Source organism: Lingula anatina, chromosome 3 (genome assembly GCF_051362555.1).
Source record: "Lingula anatina isolate TDL-2025a chromosome 3, LinAna3.0, whole genome shotgun sequence".
In the NCBI taxonomy this organism is placed as follows: Eukaryota; Metazoa; Brachiopoda; class Lingulata; order Lingulida; family Lingulidae; genus Lingula; species Lingula anatina.
The window spans coordinates 6,452,345-6,479,954 of NC_141769.1; the positions used below are offsets into that span (position 1 = coordinate 6,452,345).

At 36.5% G+C, this 27,610-nt stretch overlaps 3 protein-coding genes across 4 annotated transcripts in view; 2 read left to right on the forward strand and 1 right to left on the reverse strand.

The window, feature by feature from the left end:
- Nucleotides 1–107: 107 nt before the first annotated feature.
- LOC106170514 (uncharacterized) lies at nucleotides 108–12,256 on the forward strand. Of its 2 annotated transcripts, none has more exons than XM_013550398.2 (13): nucleotides 108–217; nucleotides 1,351–2,372; nucleotides 2,892–3,027; nucleotides 3,330–3,460; nucleotides 3,880–4,053; nucleotides 4,480–4,633; nucleotides 4,859–7,301; nucleotides 7,694–7,796; nucleotides 8,166–8,332; nucleotides 8,776–8,924; nucleotides 9,094–9,188; nucleotides 9,468–9,569; nucleotides 10,044–12,256. In XM_013550398.2, exons 2-13 carry the CDS (start codon nucleotides 1,430–1,432, stop codon nucleotides 10,244–10,246), a joined length of 4,800 nt encoding a protein of 1,599 aa, XP_013405852.2. In that variant the 5' UTR covers nucleotides 108–217; nucleotides 1,351–1,429; the 3' UTR covers nucleotides 10,247–12,256. The 2 variants fall into 2 exon arrangements, with proteins under 2 accessions (XP_013405852.2, XP_013405853.2); XM_013550399.2 differs by having other exon boundaries at nucleotides 112–222.
- A 177-nt stretch (nucleotides 12,257–12,433) lies between these two features.
- Nucleotides 12,434–17,512, forward strand: LOC106170494 (uncharacterized). Its single transcript, XM_013550379.2, has 6 exons — nucleotides 12,434–12,804; nucleotides 13,754–13,916; nucleotides 14,395–14,468; nucleotides 14,610–15,879; nucleotides 16,219–16,386; nucleotides 16,638–17,512. The coding sequence occupies exons 1-6, from the start codon at nucleotides 12,802–12,804 to the stop codon at nucleotides 16,640–16,642; spliced, it is 1,683 nt and encodes a 560-aa protein (XP_013405833.2). The 5' UTR covers nucleotides 12,434–12,801; the 3' UTR covers nucleotides 16,643–17,512.
- Nucleotides 17,513–24,276: 6,764 nt separating this feature from the next.
- Nucleotides 24,277–27,610, reverse strand: part of LOC106170509 (allene oxide synthase-lipoxygenase protein) — a 35,968-nt gene continuing 32,634 nt past the window's right edge. The window contains exons 11-15 of the mRNA XM_087008055.1: nucleotides 26,856–26,961; nucleotides 26,352–26,443; nucleotides 25,780–25,953; nucleotides 25,299–25,462; nucleotides 24,277–24,997 (exon numbers count right to left, since the gene is read on the reverse strand). Coding sequence (XP_086864181.1) covers nucleotides 24,883–24,997; nucleotides 25,299–25,462; nucleotides 25,780–25,953; nucleotides 26,352–26,443; nucleotides 26,856–26,961 — 651 coding nt within the window. The 3' untranslated portion in view covers nucleotides 24,277–24,882. The remainder of the gene's footprint in view (nucleotides 24,998–25,298; nucleotides 25,463–25,779; nucleotides 25,954–26,351; nucleotides 26,444–26,855; nucleotides 26,962–27,610) is intronic.

Here is a 27,610-nt window from a genome sequence, read left to right on the forward strand (position 1 = left end):
TAAAATGTTTAGTAATATCTATAATGGTAATATATATAATAAATAAATAGATGTTATTTCTACAGATGCACGAAAGAAAAAGAAACTCAAAACACAACTCTATATTTAGATTTTTCAGTTCGCGGAGCTATTAATTGTGTGCGTTCTAGTTATTTGTCTGTTTCCTGTATAAAACATACGAAAAAATTGTCGCTACCGTTACGTGAACAAGTTACTGGTAAGGTCAGTTTTTAAAACAATTTCTAATTGATGTCAATGGCTTTTTTTATTCCACTGAGGTTTATATCTGATGTTCAGTTCTGATATCATTTTATGTATCTACTATCAGTTTTGGGTGTATGTATTATGACGTTTTGAGTTCATCTTCGGTGCAAATTTTAGTAAATATGACTGAGCATTGCAAATTCTGTTGTTGATCCCGAAGAACTAATGGATTGCCTACCACGACAAGGATATGGTCATACGTATCATTTGTAGTGGTTCACCTTTTGATTGAAGTTCTGGCCATTTATATCAACATTATGATAATCTATACATATTTATTTATTTGTTTGTGCTATGTTATAGATACCTGTGCTGTCACTGATTTTACCTTATATGTGAAGGTGTTTATCAATAAAGAATCTGCCTAATCTGGCTGCAACTTTAGTTTACTTTAGCTTGGACCTTACGAGTCGTAACGAGGTTGTCCTGTATTTTGCTCAGTGGCTTATATGTATACATGCTATTAATTGCCAGGAACTTATGGCAGCTAAGACCCGGTAGCACCCTGCGTTACATTATCTTGTAGCACAAAATTCATGCATGGTTAGCACTCCTGTTCACGGTCCCTGATATGAAGCTGTATATAGGAGTGCTAAGGCATGAATTTCGTGCTAAAAATTCCGATGCTAGAAATACGGTCCACATCCTGGGAAAACTGAGACCTCTGCTGCACCTTGTAATGCCCCTGATAAATCATTTGCAATTGAATTTCTCTTTCAGTAGTTCACACACCAGTTTGATTATGTTTTAGTGTCTTGTTCACAGCTGTGTAGCAGTGCTCATACATATCATTCATCAGAAATATCCTATATAGTTTTTAACACAGGCAATTATAAGGCCTTGTGTGTATAAGCTGAAGGCTAAGGCAGTTCTGAATTCAAATTTCAATTACTCAAATTGTCACTTATGTTAAGTGGGCATTGATTATAGAGAAGAAAAGTTCCAAATTAGTGCATATTACTTTTTTTCTTTTCTTACCTCACTTTTCTCACAATTGAAAGAATATAAATCCACTAGAATTATGATTTTATTCAAGAAAAATGATGATTGTATTATTATCACATTTTTTTCTTTTCTTTTTTTTAGACAATTACCACTATCACATTTGGTGATATAAGAGGCAAACCACAATGTCTTAGTAGTTAGTTATCTTGTGTGAATAAAGATGGCAAGAGGCAGGCGTAAGATAGGTTCTTCAAAGAGGAAGACAGTAGAGCTGGGAAGGAGGAGGAGTGCAGACATGGGTACACATAACGCAGGAAATGGAGATCAGGAAGATGAAACAACCCCAGCAAGAAGGCAGAGTAAAAGATTTAAAAATGACAGTGAGTCTATCCCTCTAGAGCTTGAAAATTATGATGGTGAAGATAACCTGAACAAACTTTCTTTGGAAATATTGTGCCAAATCCTTAACTACCTTCCTTTCTATGATATGATGAAACTACAGGTGCTGAGCAGGAAGCTGTATAAAGCTGTGTCAATGAACTTGAGACTCACAACTTTTATCGATTTTACTGAAGGGGAGGACCAAGGGTGGCTGCCAGAGAAGTTGACCGATTCAAAGCTCGGCAAACTTTTAGCGCGGTGTCCCGAGTTGATAACGATTAATGGTCTACACCCCAAGCTCTTGGCAAGAAGACGGCAGATGGGTGTCGATGTCCTGTCTGTGCCGGGCATTATCAGTGTTCTTGATAACTGCCCAAATCTCATGTACCTCGAAACGTGTGATATTCGCCTACTTGAAGCTGTTGTGGAATCCATCCCTGGTGTTATTATTGAAAATTTCAAAAATCGCGATGGGTGCTACCCTATCCCTTCATTTAATCGCCTTTCACTGCCCACGAACCCCTCCATTACCTCGTTGCACCTGAGTGGGGTGATCCTCCCAGAGCTGCCCAGTATGGAGTGCCTTCAGTCCCTCTATCTGCAGTGGGTACGTCTGACCAATCCACACCCATTCAAGGACTTTGTGGCACCATCTCTGAGGGTATTTGTCATGCGTAACTGCGCTGGGCCACGCAATGCCTTAAAGTATGTTCCTATGGTAACGAGTTTGGCGGCCGCTCATCAATTGCAGAGACTGGAGCTGGTGAGGGTGCCTTACCTTGGTGAGTATATGAATTGCAGGAATACATTTTGTGGTAATGATGAATCTTGCATAATTTTTAAACATTCTTTGTTTTGACTTTTGCAATATGTAGCATAAATGAGCACCAGAAAAGTGTCAGTTTTAGATTTTTGAGCAGATTGCTGTGATGAAAACAAACATTGTAAGAATATGACTTCACTATATTGTGAACATCAAGGTTTTTATTTTAAATTCTACCTGCAGGACATCTCATGCAATTCTGAAGTAATTTCAAGTGAAATAAAATAATTGACTTAATCCAGGTAGAAAAAAAAACAAACAGGTGCTGCCATTGCTGTAATTTTATGCATTATATTGAAGATAGACATAAACAAGAACATGCATTTATTTCATTATCGATTGAGTTTATATTTTGCTGTTACAGATGAGGATAATAAGTCATTATAATTTATTTATTAAATCATATTTTATTGCATTGCATGACATAATATATCTATGTCTGAAAAATTTATGTGTAACCACTTTGTAATATTATCAGGTGGCCTAATTCAGCATGTGGTGGAAGACAGTTGGCGTTCCTATGGTTTCAGTAACCTGAAGAAGATTGCTTTTGGCACATGCAAACATGCTTTAGAGGGAGACTTGGGACATCTAGTGATAACTTGTTCAGAAAAGTATGTTTTGGATACTTAAGTAATAAGAAGAAAAAAGACAAAATTTTGAAAAAAAAAAAAAAAAAAAAAAAAAAAAAATATATATATATATATATATATATATATATATATATATATATATATATATATATATATATATATGTATGTATTTAAAAACATTAATAAAAAATTGAAAAAAAGAATTAAGTAAAATCTTGTAGTGAGATTTTTTGTTCATATTTTATCTGTTAAATGATGCATACTCATTGTATAAAAGAACATGAACGTGTCATTTTTTGAATATGTCAGTATTTATTTTTTAGTTTAGAAGAACTCCTTTTGCAACCCTCTCTGACAAAGGATAGTGTGTTTGCAGCATTGAGCTTAGCAGATGTGGTCTTCCCAAACTTCAAGACTCTGCATTTAGGATTTGTAGATGACTTTCCAGAGCCAGGTACAAAGTTCCACATACTATACACTACTTAATAAAATGTTATGTGCATATTAATAATTAAAAATAATTTTTGGTCTGATAATTATTTCAGGATCTTTATTTTGATAAATAGTATGAAAGTGTTTTGTAATTGTTTGAATGTAATATCTGCTGTTATATCGCCTGCTTCAATTTTTTCGAGGATGTTTTTCTATTAGGGTCATAAATATATAGAGATCAAAACGTTCTTTAACCAGCTGCATAAAATAAATTCATTGATGGCTACTGATTCAATGCTACTGATTGATGGATACTGAAAAAAAAAAAAAAAAAAAAAAGTGAAAGAATGATAAATGTCAAAGTAATGAAATGATTATTACAGAAAGAAACCATTAACTGAAATAACAACTGCAAAATAATTTCCATCTTTCATTCCCCAGGGAAATGGACCAATGGGCAACTGGTGGCTCACGGGCTGGCGGATATTACAGAAAACCCGCCAAACATCACAGACCTTGGCCTCCGGACAGCGGGGAGGGTTTTCCCCTCTATGCAATTCCTCACTATATACAACTGTCCACTGCTACAGAATGCTCTGGCTTGGTTTGACTTGGGTTTGTGGGGTTGTTTTGCTACTATTCTGTTCTTCTGTTTTCTTAACAAGTATTTTCTTTATTTTCATTTGTTATTCTAGCAAAATAATAAAACCACCAACAACAAGAACAGATCATGATAATATCATAAATAAAAAAAGGAATAGATGAATAATAAATAGATGAATAAATAAGGGCAATGGGGAGACAGATTTTAAATTTACCATGCCTCTACCCTCAACAAATAAAGTTTAAAAAAATATAAAAATAAGAGATAAAAATAATATAAAAAAAGGACAACAGTAATGAAATTGTAACACCTTCATCCATGTTTAAAGTTGTTTAGGAAAAGTGTTCTTTCTTTCCTTAGCTTCAAGTTCCCTTTAAGTTAATTTTCTTCCCTTTTTAAAAAAGTTCCTTGATTTCTCTATTCTTTGCATATTGCAGCCTTGGTGCCATGGAACAATCTGAGAGAGCTGTACCTGCGGCGCTGTCACTCTGTGAAGCTGGACAGTTTCTGTAAACTGCTCCCCTTGCTGCAGTCCATTGAGAGTGTCACACTGGAGATGATGTTCAGGGAGCCACCCAAGGGATGCTCAAGGTCAGCATGTGGAGCAAAGATAAATCCTACCTGGTTTAAGTATAAAACATGTCACCAAACAATGAAATTAATTTACTAATGACTAAATAACTGAAGATCACTAGACTACAGTTAAAGGGCAGTTTGCAAGTTTCACAAAATGAATCGAGACCAAAATGATTTCATCAGATGAATAATCAGATGTTAAAGTCTGAATCTGTGTTTGAATGTGTAATTTTGTTTCAGGGTTGGATTGACAGCAGGCACAGGATTGGGTGTTTCTGCAGCCCTTGTGTCTAATCATGACCCAGTTGTTCCACACAATGCAGCCAATCAGAATGTTGCTGTGCCAATGGTACCTCCCAACCCTCCTCCTCCAGCCAATCCAGCTCCTGCTCAACCTGCCAATCAATCTGGTGCTCAGCCTTCTGGTCAGTCAGCCAATCCTGATCTTGCTCAACCTGCCAGTCATCCTGTGAGCCAGCCTGTTGATCCGTCATCTGGTCCACCTTCCACCAGTCAGTCTTCTTCTAGTCAGTCTAGTTCTCAGCTGGCCACCCAACCTTCTGCATCCAGTTGTCACGTTGATCATGGTGTTCAAGCAAATGGAGGACTATCAGTGTCAAGTAATGATGAGAACAATGTTGTTTTTCATGACGATGATGATGGCGATGATGTTGGTGATGAAATTTTGTCACCACCTCCTAGTTTTTCAGCAGCATCTTCGTCACAGTTGAGTGAAACTGAGAATTGCGAGTTTGATCCCAGAGAGGGAAGTGAGGATCTAGAGCAAGAACCAGTAGATGCAACTAGGCAAAGGGGCATCGATGGTGTTAATGTGGGCACTGGTGAATTGAGGACAAAAATCTCACAGCCTGTGGCAGGTAAAGGGTGTTCTGGCATTGGGGGACTGCACAGTGAAAGTTTCAGTTATGAAACTGATGAGTCACTGTCCAGTGATTTACATATCCAAACTGAAAGCGGACCTGTCAGAAACACTTCTGACGGTTGCTCCAAGTGCATTTGCTCGCAAAGCAGTAATAAATCCAGTATCTCAAAACCTGAGATGGACAGTAAAGACAGTATTGACACAGAGTCCACTTGCACAGGAAATGTAAGGGCAGATTCTGATGTACTTTACCCGGAAGGGGATACAGACATGATCCAGAATGGTGGAGCTTCTCCACTGCAAGCACAGAGACTTGTTAAGTCCAAATCTGCTGTCAGTGCTCTGAGTTCTACATGTCTTGTTAACAAAGAAACAAAGTGGGAGTCTATTACAACTGAAACTAATGGGGAGAATCCCACACATGATAATGAACCACCACCAAAGAAATTCAAGCACAGTGATGTCAAACATAGTGGGGGATATGGTGAGAGATCTGTTGCTACGTTGTCTTCGGGTAGGACTCCTTTGAGTGTAGAGACCCTTAAAACGCCCGAATATAAAGGTGACGATGTCACAGTTGAAAATAGTGAAACACATGCTGATGTCAGAGTGAACAAAGAGCAACCAAACAGTGCTGAAGATTCTGAACATTTAAATATAAATCCCTGCCAAAAAATATCTTTATCATCATCATCATCATCATCATCATGCAGTGATAGTAATAGACATGAAGGAAGTTGCAGTGACATGCCAGCAAGTAGAAATGGGAATGATACGGTGACACAGAATGTTAGAATGTGCAATAGTCAAGACTTAACCAGTGGTGCTTGTGATGTTGATTCAACAGAATCCAGTATGGGAAATGACCAAAAAGATAGTGGAGAGGATCTCCCTGCTCATGTATATTGTGCTTCCTGCGGATCTCCTACCTCGGTTAAAACCAAAGAAACACACGGGTCTTTGTCTGAGAAAGAGGCAAGTACTCCAAGCAGAAAAGGAAAAAGTCTCATGGGCAGAAAAAAGGGATTGGTTAAAAAATCTGCTTCTTCTAGAGGTGGAGATTCATCTAGTTCAGGCTCTCAGAACAGTTTGTCTTGTGATGTTAATTATGAAAGAGATCATTCTCTAAATTCCAGTCAGGATGTTTATTCAGATTCAGGTGAAAATGTGGAGAAGGGGTTAGCTGAGAAAGGTGATAGAGAAATTGAAACAGATTCTGATCAAGTCAGTCAGTCGTGTCAGGCTACCATGAGTGAGATACGTGAGGAGGCAAAGAAGCAAGGTGGACATTCCACAACTGGTTCTACTGTGGGGAAAAGCAGTTTAAATGGTACTACGAACACTCCAATAGGTGGCAGCAGCAGTGCTCAGAAATGTAGGCAGTCTTCTTTCCAAAACAAAACATCTTCTTCTCAGTCATCTCCAGGTGAATCCCCAGGTTTCCGTGTATTGAGATCAGGTCGACTGATCAACTGCAATTTTGGCACACAGACCTCTCTGCCTTTGGCAACATTTGATGGCTCTTCCTCGCCACATAAACAGGAGGACCAATCCAGTGCCAACAACAACACTGACATCAGTCCAAGCATATCAGCTGACTGCCCAGAGCCCGCCCTGCCTCTACTGGTCCGTAATGGTCCCTTGACCAGGTCAGCCGCTGCCCATTTGAGGACGCCACTGTGCAGCCGGGGCAGTCAGACTAATATCTCTTACCTGGCTAAAGCTGGGTCCAGGAAAACCATGATGGTGGATCAGTCCACCAGCACCAGTGACCCCGTGCAGGAGGATGACCATGTCCAGGTAGGGCAACTTGTATCTGGGGCAGATCCAGAGATATTTTCTGACAGTCTTCCAGATAATCTTTGTTGAACCACCCTCCATTTTTGACTTCCAAAAGAAAAAATTAGATACCCGTCAATTTAACCTTAAAAAATTTGACTGTCTTTCTTGTGTATAGTACCTTTTCAGTGGATTTGGACAAAATTAATTTGTTGCAATCCATAACCCTAAATTAATGTTTGGCTCACACACAAACACACAAACACACACACACACACACACACACACACTACTGAAGGTGAGTGTGCATAGCAAAAAATGAACAAACGATAAACTGGATAAAGAAATAAAATAGAAATGAAGCTGTAACATGTTTGACAATGTTTAAAATTATTTTTTTTCCCTATTTATAGATCTTCACTATAAGGTCTGCCACATTGATAAACTTGAACCTGCACAAAGTGGGAATAACTGACCTGCATGTGGCTGACTGTCCCTCTCTCAGCTCTCTTAATGGTAAGTTAATAAACAATATCAAAAACAAACAAACAAAAAAAATTGAAAATTATTTTTGTTTCATTATAGAGATTCCATATGAGAATATTTTGTCTTTTTCCATTATTTATTGACTATTTGAATTATATTGAAAGGAAACTGGATTTGAAGTTATAATTTGCTTTAAAAATGCAAATAATGTGTGCTTATAATTAAATACCACTCAAGTTTGAGATAAGCTCAAGTAAAGGGGAAGCACTTTTTAAAATCCTGTTTACAGTTTCATCTAGATCTCATCAAGACTTGTCACAGCAATCGTAAATATTTTTCAGTGAAAAACTCGCTATTTGCAGATCCAATGAAAAGAATTTTTTTCAATTTAATTTCCAGGATCAGCATGCCGTGTCCTGAAGAATGTGACCATTCAGAAAGCACCTTGCCTCAAACAAGTGAAGTTTGCTCAGTGTAAGAAACTGAACCACAAAAACCTGGTGACTGAGGTGTCCAACATTACCCCTGAAGACCACCGGACAGTCTTTATCAGGCCAATGGTGGAGGTGGGTTATCTTTCTTGTGAAGGTGGTGTAATAGACTCGACATACCTTGTCATTTTGTAACTCCAGTTAAAAATGTTTTATCTCAAAACAATCATATGGCACAGATTTAATTTTGTATAAGCTGAAATGAAGATGAACATTACCTAACTAGAATCAGTGTATTATAATTGGAAGCAAGTTCATGGTTCCAAAGTGTCTGAGTTATGTAGAGTTGTTTGTTAAGTTTAAACAAAAATCTTTTTTATTTTGTTAGAAAATAGATTTTAAAAAAAATATGACAAACTTGTTATCTTGAGGGAGATTTTGTTATTACCACCAGAGAGGTTAAGTTTTTGGTTTATTTTGTAGGTATATAAAAATTTCCGTGACTTTTTTTCTTTAAATAAATACTTATAACTATTAATTGATTAATTGTATTTAATTATTTTAATCACTTGTTGCAGTATGATCCAATTGAAATGGAGAAGATCTTGATGACCAACCAGAACTACAATTTCATCCTAGTGGAGGACCACAGCCCAGAGCCAGAGACCTCTCAGTATAACAGAACACGCTTGCTGCAGTACACGGAAGTCCTAAATGACATGCGAGTGTGAGTAATACTACAGTAGAGTTACACGTGGTTGTCAGTTTACTACTTGTCCAAATACACTGTGTAGAAAAATACAAAATATTATCACTATTCCTTATTCCAATGCCCTTTTCCCAATGAGGAAGTGAAGGGATTAACAGTTGATCTTCTTTTTCTTTTTTATTTGAAGTGAGGCCAAAGACTATAATCTAATAGCAGACAAGGAAGGACAGAACAAGAAAAAGTGTCCATACCCTTTTGGTAGACAGCTCTACAGGTCACATGGTAAGCCAGCCTCTCTCTCTCGCTCTCTCTCTCTCTATTGCATTTAAGTCATGAATTAGTGCAACTTTAAAATCTGCATGAACTTTGGCTTGAGGATAAAGAAAGTTTATTTTGCAGAATTTTGTCTAGGCTCTTTCTTTCAATGGCCTTTTTGAATAATTTTTCTTTTTTGTCGTGCTCATTTTATCAATATTGCTACACTTACTCTCAAAATTTTGTGACATATAAAATTGTTTGTCCCAGTTTGTTTATAATTATTAGTATTAAAACTACTTGTAGGTCATCTTTCTAATGGTGCTGATTATGAGTACCTCACTGACTTGGTGTGGTTCCCTGCTCTGGTGGAAGAGGCACTGAAAGTTCCGCCTTCTGGACACAGAGGTAAGACATCTCCATAGATACACAGTCTGTGGTATAAGCCAACAGTCCAAGGCCATTAGTTATGAGGAAGTTGTGAAATTTTACATATCCTGTATTTCTAAGGCATAAATTCTTAAAATATTAAGTACATGCCTATTGGGTAGTAGCAACAAAATTGACAAAGCAGGCTACCTTATACATCTATTCTATACAGTAAAAACACAACAAAAACTATATATTTTTTAGTTAAAATAGGGTCTTTACAGTAGAAATTTGAGTTTGGACTGTCACAGCTGCAAAGGTTTACATAGCTGTATATATTTGCCGGTTTCCATGCGTAAACTGATTAAGATGTCTGTGCATTTGCCAACTGATTAAGGTTGTTTGTACATTTGCCAGCTTTAGTGGTCTTGTTTTTAAAAGAGCTCAGTATGGCTAAAACTGTTAAAAAAAAGTTAACTGTACTTGTTGTATGGTTTTGTTTCTGTGCTCCAGGTGGGATATATGATCCCGTGGCTGCTGGGCATGTATATAAGAAGGATCAGGATGCTCTAACGACCATACCCAAATACGACAATGTCGCACACGCAATGTCAGAAGCAGCTGAGGCAGGAATAAAGATACACGAATACACCTTATCCGTTTATGTGGACATGTGCGATACATCAGGCACACCTGTGTCTGATGTGTATGTGTGACTGTGCACAGGACCTGGAAAAATGTCAGAGAGTATGATGTCACGGACATTTGGACAGATATTTGTGCATACTAGGACTGTGGTATTTTTTTAAAGTCTGAAACTCTTGGGCTAAGCTTAAGTGGCCAAACCTTGCTTCCGGCTAGGACGTAGCTAGATCGCAGGGAAGAAATCAAGTAATTGGTGAAGAGTTTCTACGTGCTGTTTGCGTCCTCCAAAAGTTGCACGATGGACATGCTCCTCACGCACGAACTCCCACGTTTTCCCCATTTTTTTTGGCCGTAGACCACACATAGCAACCCGTACATTCGGTTGGGACCTAGGCTTTAGATAGCCCACTAAACAAATATGACTTTGAAAGCTTCCTAAGGGCTTTTTAGAATGATTTTTCCAATAGTGAATGTAATGGGCACATGTGGATGACTAACAGCTCTGGGAAGAAGGATATTTCTTAAGACAATCACAATTTGACCAAAAGGGTTAGTTAAAAGAACACAAAGAGACACTCTTTATGAAGTGCAACTTAGTCACCTATATATTGGAAAGCTTAGCCTTTAGCCCCTAAATCAACTTGAGATTCTTTGAGAAATAAAGGCCCCAAATATCCAAGGATGGCGAGTACCCTTGGTTTAAGGGATCTGTTAGCTACATCAAGGCATACTACTACAATTTACATCATCATCTATTGTGCCATTTTTCTATATGGTCTCTCTGTCTTAAATATACAAAGTTCCCCTTTTCCTCTGTAAAACACTATAACAGATAACAAGATGATGATGATCAATAAGGATTTTTAATCCATGTCAGAAGAGCTAGAACTCCTGTGGAGAAGAATCTTACTAATGAAAAACTCAATATGATGCCAAATATAGAAACAGAAATTGTTTGAATATGTTTATATGCATGTGCAATAAAAGCAAAATCTTCCACATTTATGATTATACCTATGTGAGACCATAGTGGAGAAATTAAGGTTATGGTTGCAAAAGTAAAGCTCTCAAAATGTTTGGATCTGTTGTTTATTTTCATATATATTTTCCTTTTAACAAGATAATATTTTTAAAGAATGCTAGATGAAGATGTGTACATTGTACATCTCTGTGTGATGTCAGTGAAATGTAATTTATAGTAAACACCTGGTAGAGCTGAAAGATAAAGAGATTCCATTTCAATATTTCACCGTCTCACAAGACACATCCATCCAGAGATGAGGATTTAGTTATGAAATATTGGAATGGTAAGAATGGTAAAGCTGCTGTTTAAAGAGTATTTTTATTTTATGTTTGACATGACTGATGAAGTTCCTTGTTTGATCTATGGTCATCTACGAATCATTTTCCACAATGATAGAACATCTTCAGAGGTGGTAGTCTATATTAGTTATAGAAAAGTGGAATTTTACAATAAAACCCAACTTTATGTAAACCTCGTATAAGACCAAAAGGCATTGAATGAACAATTTATTTTGGCTGATAATTTGATAACTTTTAGCAGAAATGGGGTAGATTCATTTTATTTTGCACAATTGATATAAAATTTGTACAGATTTATGCTCTCTTCAATCAATTATTTGAATTAAAGGGATTTTTCAAGTATGTTGTTGTAACCATAGAATGTATGTTATAAACGTTATTTATATTTTCAGAGTTGCCAAATTGACAGTACGCCTATTCAAAATGTGTACAACGATTGCATAGTTGTATTAACAATAGAACAACAGCTATAAGCAGAGGGAGTCCATCCCAAATAATAGGAAGAGCATGCATAGTGTTTGCAGCTCTGTATTTTCACATTATTTTCTCATTTACATTGTTTCATTTTCTTATGTCGGTGCGGGTTAAGTCGCCCCGAGATCATATATTGTGTCATATATTATGACATATGGAAATTGAAACTTGTAACATATTTAGAAAAATTAATTGCCAAATATTTGGTTGCTTGCAACCTTATGCGGATAAAATGTAGCTTAGATTATATTACTGTAAATTCAATAAAAATATCAAACGATGTATATTATCGTCTTTTCAAGTAGCAAACTTTTTTATTTTAAAAAATTATTTCTACCTTTCATATCGGTAAGATAAATGGGCGACCAAAAACAAACAAACAAACAAACGATAGTATGTACACGGAGTAACTACATATCTTTGCTTTCGTCCTAAATACTCCCATAAAATATGACCCAGGTTCTGAGCTATTTCGATATCTTCCGGTGCACACTCCAGGTACTGACGCGGGTTCTGGGGCACCTGAACATGTATGTACGCACCTGCGCTCAGCCCTCGTGGCATGAATAACACTAGTTTTGTTATCTGATTGAAAGACCACTTGGCGCTGGAATGATCGACGCATAACAATGCCAGGCGACTGAATAGAGTCACGTGCCGTGCCGTCACGTCTAATTTTAGAAACGGGACTTTATACATGTAACCTGTATTTTTTCAGAGGGTGGCATCAGTTGCGAGGTATTTCTCCTGCATATTCGATTCAGATTGTACAAAAATCAAGCTGTCCGACAGTAGATGTTATAGTGTAAATTGTCCACCAACGGTATTCATGGTGAGTGAAAAGTTTCAATCTTTGTGGACGCGTGGACGCGTCCAGTTTACAAGTAGGCTATACGTAGATCAGGCAGCCCAAAGTGAAAGTAACCAGGTGACAATTTTTAAGTTAAATATGTTGTGAATAGACTAATCAGTGCTATCACTGTGTTGTAACATTTGGTTTCTGTAGCAGTACTTTTACTGTTATTATTTGTCTGACTTGACACAAGGCTGATTCTGGAGAGAAATATTTGAGTTCTTTTTGGGAATTCGGGGTCATCGATCAAACAGAAACCACTATAAAACACCGGAAACTGCCGAGTGACGTACCGATTTTTCCCGATGTTCTTATGATATTAATAATTATTATTGAGTTGGCCGTACTTGATACGAAGTTCTCGGTCACATTATTGTTATACAAATGTATCTGTAGGACGAATACTCAGTACTTCAGATATCACGTAGTATTTACTGTGATAACAACTGAAATCACATTTTCTGGCCGTTGCCGATTAATGATTATCAAGTTTGCTGATAAATAAATACTTCAGTGTTTATTTAAGTTATCAAATTATGATAAAGCAACATAAGTAGCGCATTGGTAGCAGATGAAAATTTTGTCAGGACAGTCAGTGGAGGGATCAGACTGCCATGTGCAACAGTGGCATAGTTAAGTTGAGAACGTACCAAAAAAAAAAAAAAAAAAAAAAAAAGAGAGAGAGAGAGAGAGAAATACCTTGGAACCATAACGATAAGGAAAAACGTGAAGTACTTAAAGGATTTCGATTCGGTAGCCACACTTTGCATTCATTTCCCCTCACTTTAATTCATTTGGAAGCAAACATTTCCCCACAATGCAGTTATTATTATTATTATTCTTTATAGGTAACTGTATAAGAACGACGGCTGGTTAACCGAGTCTAACTAAACCTGTGTAGCATTATGTTTTTCCTTTTTTTAAATAGGATTCCAATGAGACGAACACAATTTGCGTATATAACATACCTCCTGGCATCACAAAAGACGACCTTTCCCGACACTTTGAAGAACAAGGGGAGGTAAAGGGAATAGCCTTTCCATACAGGCGGCAGAACAACAAAGCAAAAATAACATTTAAAGATGCCACAGGTAACGCTATTTTTTAAAAAAATATATATTTTAAATTAAAATATAAAAAATTAGTTTGCTTGCAACTTTATATGGATAAAATCTAGGTTTTCTTCGACCTGAACATATCTTTTACGTGTAACCCTAACAACAATTTCATTTGTGCGCCACTTTCGCTTTCGTTATATGTCACATTTGGCTCATTCTCGTTTCGTAGGGAATTGCAGGGTTTCATTCTCTGACTATCAGTAGAGCCTTTATTGAGGTTTTTGTCCAGAGAGACTGCCAAAATTTAAAATAACAATTTTTTCAGAATCAATACTCCTTTCATGCCTTGCATTTGGATTTAGCGTAGACTTGCAATTAAATCTACAGAACTTTATCAATGCGAGATAACAACAATGAAAAAATCAAAATGATAAAAATGAGGCTAAATCTGGAACAGGAAAATGACGCTGCAATGTGCATAATAAGCTTTTCATTTTTTTCTTGTTAACAGCGGCCGGTCAAGCACTGAAGAATAAAGAGCAAGTGATAAATGGACAGACCTTGATCTTGATACCCGAAATTGAAGTGAGTATTGGTGTTTTCCTTTCTGCTTCTCAATGACATTGTTGCTGTTAGTGCGAGTATGAACTTTTAAGTATTGGTCCATTGGAAATAGGTCAAGCTGAAAGAAGGTGGCCTCATTTCATTATTCATGATTTATTCTAGGTATCTCAGGACTGTACTGTGACTTTGAATGACAAATGGATGAAACAGATGAGCAGCCACTTGGAAACAATCACTGAGAAAGCGGCCAACTGTGACGTGAAATTTGAAAAGAACGCGGACCGGAAAACCAGAGTTTCAATGTACAGAGTTCGTGGTAATTTCTACAGAGTTCAATCTCTCCTTGCCGAGCTTGAAAGTTTGTACGACCACACCGTGGTTTTTAAGGGGCAGTTATTGAAACCAAAGGAACAGAATGGCGTAAAGGACGCCGTCGCAGCCGAAGGGGCCTCAACAAAAACCAAACCTCCTGAAAAACACGCGCATACCCCACGCCAGCATGATGACATGAAACCGATCCAAAATCCCAATTTGCCTTGTGTACAAGTCGTTGGTATCCTGTACCAATACATCAAAACAGCTCGTAGGAGCTGGCTTCAGGATCTGCAAGACAAGTACGCCGTCAGCATCCTGAGCAAGGACATATTTGCTGGTATAGTAAACCTAAGGTTTCAAGGCGATGACATTGACAAATGCAATTCTGCTAAGTGTGAATTTTTGGCCCTTTATGACAAAATCTGCTCGTCAGCTTGTGTGGAAGAGATTCCGTTGAAGTTGCAAGATGAAGAACTAAACGTTCTTATCGCGTTGATACAAGAGGCCATGAAAGAGAAGGACGTTCTTGCCATAGCCATTCCAGGAGCCCAAGCTGTCACGCTGGTTGGTGCATCCGATCAAGTCTGTGAGGCCAAGAAAATGTGCCAGGAGCACATGGCGAACGCCCATGCTGTGTTTAAGACCCCAGAATCGCCAGATGCGTCCCCAAAAAAGACATCGCCCTACTTTAAGTATAAACATGAAGGTGTCTATGGTCGCATGGTATTTGTGACACACCAAGGCATTACCATAAAGATATACCAGGGAGACATAGTGAAAGAACAAACCGATGTCATTGTCAACGCTGCCAATGAGGCCCTTAATCACGGCGGAGGAATAGCAGAGGTCATCGCCAAAGCAGCCGGCCCCAAACTTGAAGAGGAGTGCAAGAACATCATAAAACAACGCAGGCAGCTGAATGTTGCTGATGCAGTGGCTACAAAGGGCGGTCGACTGCCGTGTACATTTGTCGTCCATGTGGTGGGACCGCGAAAATCTGATTACAAAGACGCCACCAAATGTTTCAGTGCCTTGAAACAGGCAGTGGTTAATGTGCTGATGGTGTCTAATAAAACTCTGAAAGCGCGGTCAGTTGCCATTCCTGCTGTAAGCTCAGGTAAGATGTCTCACATTCAATAGATTCAAGGTTTTGAAAAAATATTTGTTAAGTACAGCGGTTCATCATTTGTGTTTGGATACGGTTCTATCGGCTTTTAAGCAGCTGTATTTTAATTGTGAATATCCGAAGAAAACAGTCGATTAATAGCACAATATTCATAATATTAACGGCACATTTTTATATTGAGCGAACTGTTTATCAAAGCAATATTGTATGATTTACTAATTTTGATGTTTTGCCACAAGTTGTATGCGATTTGAAAAATTAACAGATATTTGAAGATAATATGGTAAACAAATCACTCCGAGCATTATCTTGTCGATCTCGTCTTTGTAGGAATTTTCGGGGTTCCATTAGACCAGGTGTGCCGTGCTTTCTTTGAGGCTATCATTGAATATTCCATGGAATCCAACCAGACCATGCGTTTGAGAGATATCCGCCTGGTCAACATCGGCTATGAAGTCACTTGCTGTATGAAAAGCACTTTTCTGGAGCGTTATAATGGTATGTGCTTGCCTTTTGCCTATCCTGAATATTATTTGTAAAAAGAGGCATTCGCAAAAAAATTTTTGTTAAAAAATGAAAAGTCAAGCGTTATGATTATTTTATGTATTTTGTATAAATAATGATAATAATGAATCGAATCGGTGATAATGATGAATCGAAATTCATTTAATAGTTGTTCGTTTTTATGTTTTTATGTACAAAAATGATTTAATTTTGCATTGTTCGAAGATTTGATTTTCTCATTTTAGGTTAATATTCCATGATTATCCGCGAACGAAGCAAAAGGACAATCATGACGTACCGACAGTTTGTGTCCTACTGTGAAGAGCCACATTATTCAAGTGCAACAAAATTGGGATTAAAGAATGCTCATGTTAATTACTATTAACGCCTAAGAAAAAACTCGCCTCATAGTATTTGTGCTAGATAAACAATAATTTGAATAATGCGAAGCATATATATATATATATATATATATATATATATATATATATATATATATACTGCAAATGTACAGCATTATATCTATATCTGCAATTTTCAAATACCAGAAGATTGCCATCTGCAACTCCTATTATCCGTTTTTGTATGTTTATGTTGTGTCATTGGGATTTATGAAGTTGGCTATAAACCTATGGCTTGGAATAATGTGAAAATGACCTATACTCAGTGGTAACTGTGCATATTCAATTGATTCGCTAGCAGCAAATTGTAACTTAGATTCCACTGTAGACTTCGGTAAGCTATATTTCTATTACCGTTATAATAAAGACGTGTAAAGGGGTCTATGGGGACGAAAAACCTGAAGTAATAAAGTTTGTAAAGGAGATTTGGATAGACCAAGGAACACACCAAGCTACCAATACCATATCACCGTAAGGACTTTTATACCCTGGCCATTGTCAACTTTTCAGTAATGATTTAACCAAATACATCCAAAGATTCACTTTTAATGCTCTTCTTGAAAATGAAAATGTCTTTAAAATTTTTATAAAATGTATTTTAAAATGTTTTAACCTCTGATATTTATTTCTTAGAATTACCATTTTACCATAATTCAATATGTACCATCCAACTTTTATAAATAAATAATATTATTATAAATAAAAAATAATAAAAATTATTATTATTGTTAATATTATTATGGACGCCTGATCTTCACTAACATCATTAAATCGGTGCAAAAATAACGTGTCAGATTTAGGGATCTAGCAGATGACAGGATTTAATTTTAAACAAAAATTCGGCCAAAAGAAACTCGTGAAATCGAATTACTGCTCCAGCGGCGACATGTAGACAAAAATGAGATGAAAGTTTCACTTACTAATTCACTTATTAATTTATGAATTGAACGCCTGTTATGGGAAGAATTCAGTATGGAAAAAGCAAAATTGCGTGCATGCAAATTGCTTAAAAGACCTGTGATCAAAACACATGCAAAAAAATTAATACCGCAAGTTCACAATAAATTTGATTGCTTAATTCGTTATATGTGATCATGAACTGGCGATTGGAAAAGGCAGGCACATCAACTCCTGCCTCCAGGAAGGAAATTGCATGTATTATCGAGTAGAAAATGAGAATGAGAAACACTTATTCCTCACCAGTGGCAAAATATTAAAAGTAGCCAGCATGCTAAATTCATCAAGTACAGAGATACGAATTTAAATTGGCGGAATGATCAGAGGCTATTTATCCTCCTCAAGTCAAAATTAAAAGTTACTTAAGTTATGCAATGCGCACATCACTTTATACTTTATAATGCTTCAGACCAATACTTAATCTAAGTGGACTCTTATGGGTTTTTCTGGCCGTATAGTCGATTAACTTTTTTGTCAAAAAGTTTAGACTGATTTTTGAGATACAGTTCTTTTGTGAAAGAGGCCCAGGCCTGTCAGTTTTTTATGATGGTTTCTGTCATTAGTCATTTTAGCATGTAATGTCTAATACCATTAAGTTCATCATAATTCAAATCAATTTAAAAGCTTTTTTCTTCCGATATTATCAGTTGCATTCTTAAAACGGGATTTGGGGGATGACCTTAATTGTATAACTGACTTTGATCGTGACTAATGCTGTTGAACTGTGTCTGTGGCATACCAAGCGGTATCACTGGGGAGGAGCTGTTCCGCCTCACAGGGTTCATTCCCAATGAAACTATTTGTCTACGTAGATCGATCCAACTCTGAGGGGACTCTCACTAAATGCAATCAGCTTACCGGATCAACACGCCTCCTCTTGTTTCCAACATACTCGCATAATAACCAGCTTTTGTGTATTCTACTCAACCCCAGAAAGCTTGATAATCTGTTAATTTGATTGCATTCAGCGAGGGATCCTGCGGAGTTTGATCGATATATATGTAGACCGATAGTTATATTGGGAATGCACCCTTACATGAACAGGGGGGAGAGAAAAGCATGATAAATTAAAACTTCAATAAACAAATCCATTGAAAAAGTATTGAAAGCGTGCATTGTATTACCAAAGCTGAGGAAACCCTGAGAACGCCTGTTCAATACGCTCTCCCTGGACCTGCCGCGCAAAAGATTGCCCCGGCTGTTAGATGAAAACATTGGTCTACTTCAGCTTATGATAAATGCATAATTTTGCAATTAGATAGTGTGCATATTCATCAGAAATAGGCCTACCAATGTCTTACCCGCTCCCTAACCTATTGAACAATAACGGCATTATGTCTGAAAATAGGTAGTTTTGATTTATGCGTGAGAGGTGCCTCAGAAGTTTGTCAGCCAAGGTTGTTGTTGCCGCCCCCTGGCGTATAGTTAGATTTTTTTTTATTGCATATCTCAAAAAAGTACAGATCTCAACAAAAAATACAAAATTGATAAATAACTAAATAAAAATCACACTCACTCTCTCACTCACTCACTCACTCACTCACTCACTCACAAAGGGACACTCAGTCATTTGCAATATATATATAGGTACTGTGTCATTTAAAATATGTGTCAACAACGATATATTGATTACCTAATAGTTAAATACTTAATAATACTTAATAAATAATATGATCTAATACAGATGAAAACAGATATGTGTAGGTATAGTTAGATCTTAGTAAACATGCCACTCATCGTAGTATGCCTTATGTCATTTTACGAATTTTGTCAGACGGTATGTCTATGAGTCTTGATCCACCCCGGGCGTAGTTTACACCACCTTTGATGACTGCATTATGACATGGAATACTGAATGTACACCATTTTTAAAGAAATTTTCTTGACAGATTATATGAGTTTTGCAAACCATACTAGACTTTGACTGAAATATTAAGTAATTAATTCGTCTAATGGATTCATTCTTCTGTAAAAAAAAAAAAAAAAAAAAAAAAAAAAAAAAAAAAAAAAAAAAATAGAACGTCACAAATATCGTTTACATATCTTAGGAGACGTCTAGGCTGCTGGGTACGCCCCCAGCTTAGTGTTGCTGCTGATATGTGTCGTTCGGAAATGATATTTGAACTAAGTGTTCTCTAAGGGCACCATCGAGTGTTGATATGTTACCTGAGATACCTTCTCTACCCCCATGGTTAATGACCATCATGCCCTCCATCTCTACAACAGTGATTTCATTGTGCCTCGTCATTGCCATTTATTGCAATTCAAATCATGAGATTGAATTCGAAACATGTCTTCCCGATGGCTGTTTGTTTCTTAGCGTACCGTTCGTTATATGGTTATAATTCAAGACACGCACTTTGTAAGTATGACTATTTTTATAACAAGATGTAGTTTTTGTTCGCAAGCCGCAGGTCAGCGTGACCCAAACGAAAGTGAACCAGAAGAGAATACAGCTAAAATTAGATATTGTTGAGCACGTACGAGTATTGTTAAGCCTGTCCATATTGCAATTCATAGGCTATAGTTATCAGTTCGCTGGTGGATTACTTATTCATTAACAATTCCATTTGCCATCTTTGATAAGTCATAAAAGATCTGAATATTGCAGAAATAAAAACATGCTCACCTTGAAACTAGTTTAAGCACAAATAGATCCAAGAGGGCAGAAAAATCAAACATGCCAGCAAAACTGTAATTCATTAAGGCTATTGAATGATTCAACATGATATAGTCGTAGTATTAAAGTATATATGTACATTTTGTGATGTTTGTCACAATATGTAAAAAGTGGTCAATATTCAGATATTCAAGTCACACAGCGAGTGTAAAATCTCACTCCTACCGCCACGAACTTTTGAACTCAGGAAGGGGTCTAAAGGTCTTACTCTTCTCAATGTATTTGCCTAGGGTACAGCTAGCGCGCACTGTATGTATTTAAGATTGCGTGCTTTTTGATTTACTTACTGAAGTATAGTTTCTCAGGTCAGTAATGTATTATTGGTTATGAAATATGGAATATTTTTTATCATTTTTACAACTTCAACTTTTTGGTTGTTAAGATTAAAAAAAACTTTTCAAAAACATATTTTTTTTCTCGCTTTTTTAAATCTTGTATGAATATGTCTGCATTATTTTTAATTCGCAAAATACAATCGTTTGAGAGAAGACAATGATAACTGTTAGGGTGTTTGGAGTTTAGAGATTTTGCTGCACAAAGGGATACACGCACATGTTAGATAAAAAACGCTTACAATCTTAAAGGAACGACCATATAGTACGGCGCCATTGAACTAGGAGAAAATGTTTCTGATTACTATATTCACTTGTGGTAATAATGCTATGAAACAAATTCTGTTTCGATGCTTCTATCGAAAGGAGGCCCTTTTTCTATCTCAAGAGTATTGTAGCATGCTTTCTTTCTTTGTTTTTATTCAAGAGACATAGAAACGGCATCCCAGTGAGCAATATAGTGGATTAAATACATGTATAATTATCACGCAAAAATAGAAATAGGAAAATAAACGATAAAAATTTAATCAAAACAACTTTAATTTTTAATCCTAGAAAAAATTCTAATGCCGGGGTATTTTAGCGTGACTACATGAAAAGGCATAGTGCTTGGCGATCAAATACTTATATTTTGCTAAAATGTTTATTTAATTCCAAACCGTTCGTATACGTGGCCAGGAAACAAGCCTAAAATTAGAAATGAAATAATTTTAGAACATTTTAGAAAATTAGAAATGAATTAAGGGATGCTTATGTAAGTGTGGCATGTTCTTATGGACCACGGTAAAAACGCGCTTCTTGTTAGTCTTGCTTTCAACTTTTGACTGACAACGGAGCCGCTCGACTAATACGATTCATGTATAAAGATATTGATAACACTAACGACACGCCATTTATTTTTGTCTCATCCTGATCGAACGTGTTTTCTGTAATTCTTCATCCGACCATACCAAATGGTAACGTTTGATAAGGGACACAGCGTCAGATTGAAATGATAAGATAGAAGAAACGACAGAAACACGGCGACTCATTTTTGCTAAGAGTTTAAAAGTAAGGTATCCATGTTACCCTCGGTGACAGGAGAAGGCCGTCTTTGTCACCTTGGTTTCTGTCGAATAGCTTAGACCAAAGATTGCTTCAATTAAATGTAACCAAATAATTTTCAAATGAAATGCTTATGCCAGAGTACTATCTTCAAATTACAAAAGTAAGTTTGAGCTTCTTCTTGATTTCAAATCCACCGTCTTATGTCCGCTTATCATAAAAAGTAGGCTATGTCAATATCGGTTTACATCATCATCATAAAAATAGATTGGAGCTCAGTGTAACAGTAACATTTTCCTTAATGGGAAGAAACAGCTAGATAACTCCAAATGATGACATCACCTTGACCTGACATGGGGTTATTGCATGCTTCAATTCTTCATGATTTTATCTTTTTTTCTGTCAAGACAGATCTTGTCACGAAAAAAAAAAAAAAAAAAAAAAAAACGCTGACGGGACGCCAGCCCGTCTCTATATAAAGAGGTACTGTAGGCGCCTATTCTACGGCAGAAATAAAAGACATCTGTGTCGTCCACCACCACTGACCACGATGAATTTGCTGAAATACCTTTTGGTTTTCATTGTTATCATTGCCGCTGTCGGTGCAGGCTACAGAGGCTACCGCCGTCGTAGAGGGTCTTCTAATGGCAATGGGTACAAGCGGCGTTATTACAAGCCTTTTGAAGGTTCAGGAGACGATGTGAAGCGTTACTACTACTTTGGATAGTGCCTTATCATAGCAGTTTACTGAGGTAAGTAAAATAGTTTTTTAGACGTATGTATTTATGGAAAAAGCAGTGACACTCGGCAGAAAAGATAATCATATTTAAGACAGCGATCTACTCATTTTGCATGTTGTTTTCAACCTCAATTATTGTTTTTAACGCCACGGAGTAGTGTAAACCGAAACTGCTTTGAATGAAGAATATCTTGTACGTGAATTTTTGAGAAGTTAAGATTTAAAGTATTAAACGCTTTTCCTCATCAAATATATGAGAAATGGTGAATATTACATTAAAACATATGGAGCAAAATTTGGCGACTTACCAATCAACTGACGAGATATGTTAGTTAATTTACAAAATTGTTGTTCGCACTAGTTCGCGCTAGTTTGCGCTGTTAAGGGCATGCAATTACATTGTACAGCAAAAATCAAATTTTCTTGGAAATCAGACCGTTTTCCCTCTATCAAAACGGTGTCCCATCCTCAAAAAAGTTTCACAGAATTACGGTCTTTAAATTTCGAATTCTAAAATGGGATTATTTATAGCAATTTTCTCAAGGGTTAAAAGTAGGGTAAAATTTGATGATAAAGAAAAATTCCCAGGAAATGATTATAATTTGTTAAAAAAGAGCTTTCGCGCATTGTCTACAATTAATGTCTTAAATGTTTCTTACAGCAGTTTTTAAAGTAGGCTATTATTTTTTATTTCAGGGATTACAGGGTACCACTAGAATTACCTTATCGCAGACTTATATCGCTGTTTATCATCACCAGTGGCAAAACTGTGCATGGACGTACACGGGCATCACGCTTTTGACTGGCTTTCATCAAATGTTCCAACTCTGGGTTTGAATGGACAGCCAAACATTTGGCAAATCTTATGAAAAGCCAGACACACTAGTCCGGTGAACGGGTGGAGGCTTATCCGCAAACGCCAATAAAGACGTTGCCTTTGATGTGCTCTGTTTATTCCGATTCTTGCTTCCTGCGTCTCCCTCAGTTGTATTCAATAAATGATAATTAAATTTGCAAAAACTATTGTGCCAATTTCAATTCATTTTTTTGTTCTGTTATGTTTTGTATTCTGTTTTACCTTTATGTATAGTAAGCTTAGAAACGGTTACGCACAATAAGAGATGAACTCAGAAATTATGTGAAATTAAATATGAACTATGGAAAACCCAAATATAAATTTTCAATTACTATTTTACACATAATGATTTCAGATGATTAAATAATGATGAAAATAATGGTAAGTCAAACGGCGTAGCTATGTTTTACACAGTGTCTACAGTTTTTAAAAAATATATCTTTTACTTTTTTTGTTTAATCGCCAGCATTGAGACCGTGAACTAAAGTAACTTCTGATAATTAGCATTCGGGTTTGAAAAAAAAAAGAAGAAAAAAAACAAAAAAACAAGCCTATCAGACCTGTGGTGTATAAGGATACGGATTAAAAAAAAGAAAAAAGAAAGAAAAAAAAAATAAAGACATTGGCCGCCGAGATTTAGCCTTTTAGAGAACACCAAAGCTAAGTGTGGTTATTATTCTTACTGGCAATTACTGTAAAACTTTACACACAAAAGTGTTATGGCATAAAAGAGGCATAAAGGCATAAGTTTGTAGAAAATGCGTCTTCGTGTAACTTGCAGAAAACAAGTGTAAAGAAGCAAGTTAACTTGTTCCGTGAGACTTTTTTATACCACCATCAAAGATTCTAGTTCTCCACATCTAGAAATTACGCTCGATATTTACAGAACGCACTTCGATTTGTATATTTTATTAAGTAAAACATTAGTTAGGCACGTTTTCAGAAGGATTAAATCTGCACCGTTGAAGCCATTCTGTGTGTCGCATCCCTTTTAATAGCTCCTCTACCGCAATCGCTCACACTGGAAGCCTTGCAATATTTTTGAGAATAATGAATTTTCGAAATGGTAACAACATTCAAAATGGAAACCCAAAAACATGACAAATATAAGCCAAGTGCCGGATAAGTGTAAAACGCTCATTCAAATTCAGTTATACAATACAATTTTCATTATCATAAACTGATGAATTTATCATGTTTTTAAACTTTGACAAATGAATAGGTCATATATTGTGTTTCAAAATAATAAATGATATCATACTGGCTTAGCGTATAGATATACCCATAAATATAAAATGATTTTTGACTTAAATATACGGGCATGCCTAGTGATATTGTTCACAGTGCACAGGTATGCTTTTACATGCAAAATAATACTGTAGCATACTTCACCTATTTACAAGAAGATCTCAGGCAAATACACACTTTTAATAAAAATACTTATGAAAGACTATACATTTTCCATGCAGTGAAGTCCATTTTTAAATGCTGATAGAGTTTGGAATGTGCTCGGGATCCAAGTAAGGGTAGGAGGGATACCGCCTCTTATTCTTATCTTTAATTTGCTGGCTCAGCTCAGCCAATTCTTGCCTAAATCTGTGAAGAAAAAAGACAGACATTATATATCTGACTATCAGTAATTTCATTTATAACGCAAGTAAAAACCAATAATAAACAGAAGAATAACAAATATAAGACAGGTAACCAGAAGTTCTATGTACCCTTGAATAAGTTACATTTTTCACCATCTCATGTTGGTAATCACAAACATTTATCACATAATATGGGCTTTATATTTCTAATATTATAACAGTATTTTATACAAACGTTTGAAGGAAGCAAAATATTGGTAGTATTGTCCTTTCATTAACTACACCGCCTTATACAGTATACGTACGTCTCTGCAGCTTTAACCGAGACGGGATCATAAAGGTATTGCACTTCAAAATCGCCAAGGCTGTTTGTGCCCTTCTCACTCAAAATCTTGGTGACCACCATAACGTCTAACGTCTGTCTCTTGGAAGACAGGCTCTGCAGGATGTCTTCTTCCGACAGAGGGTTCTGAGAAAAAAAAAAGAAAGTGGATCCATAGATGTGCACCAATAATCTCGTCATTAACACAGCAAATGTACTTGATTTGCGACAAAGTGTTTCGTCTTCAGTTCAAACCTGATAATTACAACTGTAAATTATTTGTTACAACTATATGTATGTTAACGCAAGCTGAAACTGATTGTGAAAACATGTTTTCTTGCCCTCTGATACATTGGATCACTGTTACAGAACTGAAGAAGAGGCCCTTGTTCGATCTAAGTGATCAAGCATTAATATCTTAATCTACATTGAAAGCATGAATCACTAAGAAGCGTTAAAGGTACCTTATTTGTTGGCACTTGGCCCTTGATGAATGGCGGGTAGTTGGGCGGAAATGCGTACTCTGCATACTGTGGGAAGTTAGCTGCGGCATGTCCCACACTAGCCAAGAAAACGACAGAAGTACAGGTCACTATCAGTTCTTCATTACTGCTGAATGTCCCACTTCCAGGTATCCCCTAAAATAAAAACGATACCAGATGATGTTGATGACGTATTTGAAATTCTGGAAAATAAAATAACGCCATCAGCAGCACTCTCCAGAGTGATCAAGGCGATGAGTGATGTCCAAAAGCATTCACAATCTTTCGTCGTGGGTACGATGTTGGTTCGTCTGTTTGTTTGTGGTCAAGATATGTTTTTAAATTTCGACGGAAATTTCCAGACAGTTATTCAGGAGAGAAAAGAAGCATATTAATTTCAAGTAAATCATCCCGTTTTTCTTTTTTTCCTTGGTAAAGGGTCTGCGCTCTTGGAGTGCTTTCTACTCTTAGCTCAGTGTATATTACTTGGTTGGTGCGACGTTAAACTGTGATAAGACATATCAATTTCAATTAATCACTCATCAACAACCCACCTTGATTCCTATTCCTCCTTTCTCTCGCTCCAGTTCCAGCTCCTGCCGCCAGCTCTTCAGTTCGTAATCCTCCAACATTTTCTCTGGTGAATCTGAATACAATATGAAACAGGGGGCTATCGATGGGAAGTTTTAAATTACCATCAGGCTACTAGTGGATGTTAAGATTACAAAAGAGAAATGAATGTGATTGAACAACAGCAATTTTAAAAAAGACAAAACAAATAAATGACAATCATTTGCTAAATTCATATTTAACAAAAAAAAAAAAAAAAAAAAAAAAAAAATCTCGAGTATAAAAGACTTATGTGAATGCAATTTCAGTCACGACAGTTGAACTACCACACAAGGAATTTGAAAGTGCGCGCGTGCATATACAGGGGGTAAGTAGATGAGTAGATGAGAAGAAGATAAAGTTTGATTTGAGAAACAAATTAGAAACTATCATATTAAGTATATCTGTACCTTCCTTTACAATGCGTTGTACACACGTCAGGAACTTACCATAGAAATGGTTTATGATCTGGCCGACATACTTCTTGATAATCCAATACAAAGGCAGGGCATCCTCGCGGTAGTAAAAGTTTGGAAGCACATTTTCATCCAGTAGCTGTCAGACAGAATAAGAAATGTTATGAATATCGGGTTGACAGGAACACAGTAATCTACAAATTCTTAGTGTACTATTGCATTGTTGAATATTGTGGGCTAAATTACCGATACATTTGATTAACGGAGAAATGAAAAAAAAAAAAAAAAAAAAAAAAAAAAAAAAAAAAAAAACAGTTTAGTGTTATGTGTAAATGAAAACGGGGAGCCCTGCACTGTTAACATTCTGAAGGAGGGTGAAAGTAATAAAAGGAGCGTTTCACGCTAACAGTGCATTCTGGGGAACACAGAAGCCCATGGCCTACTGGTACATGTAGTAATTAATTAAAGCTACTGAATTTCAACTTCAAAACCATTAAGGCATTACTTATCTGTCGTGTTCAGTCAAATTAAAGTCCCGATGAAAAGTGTTAGGGAACTTAAACTTTGAGGCGTGGACGTTTTTTATCTATTCAATTTAATCTAGCAACTGGGAAAACCCTTGGAGAACTGATATATTGTGGTAGTTGAGGGACATCCATTGCACACGGTTCTGGTCATTAGTCTTATCTTGCAATGGTGAAGAATTCTTTAAGAATTCTTGGATCCAGAAAATCTTGTCACATTAAAGCCCATTTCTGTCTTACTCAGAAAAAGTTAACCAAACTTTT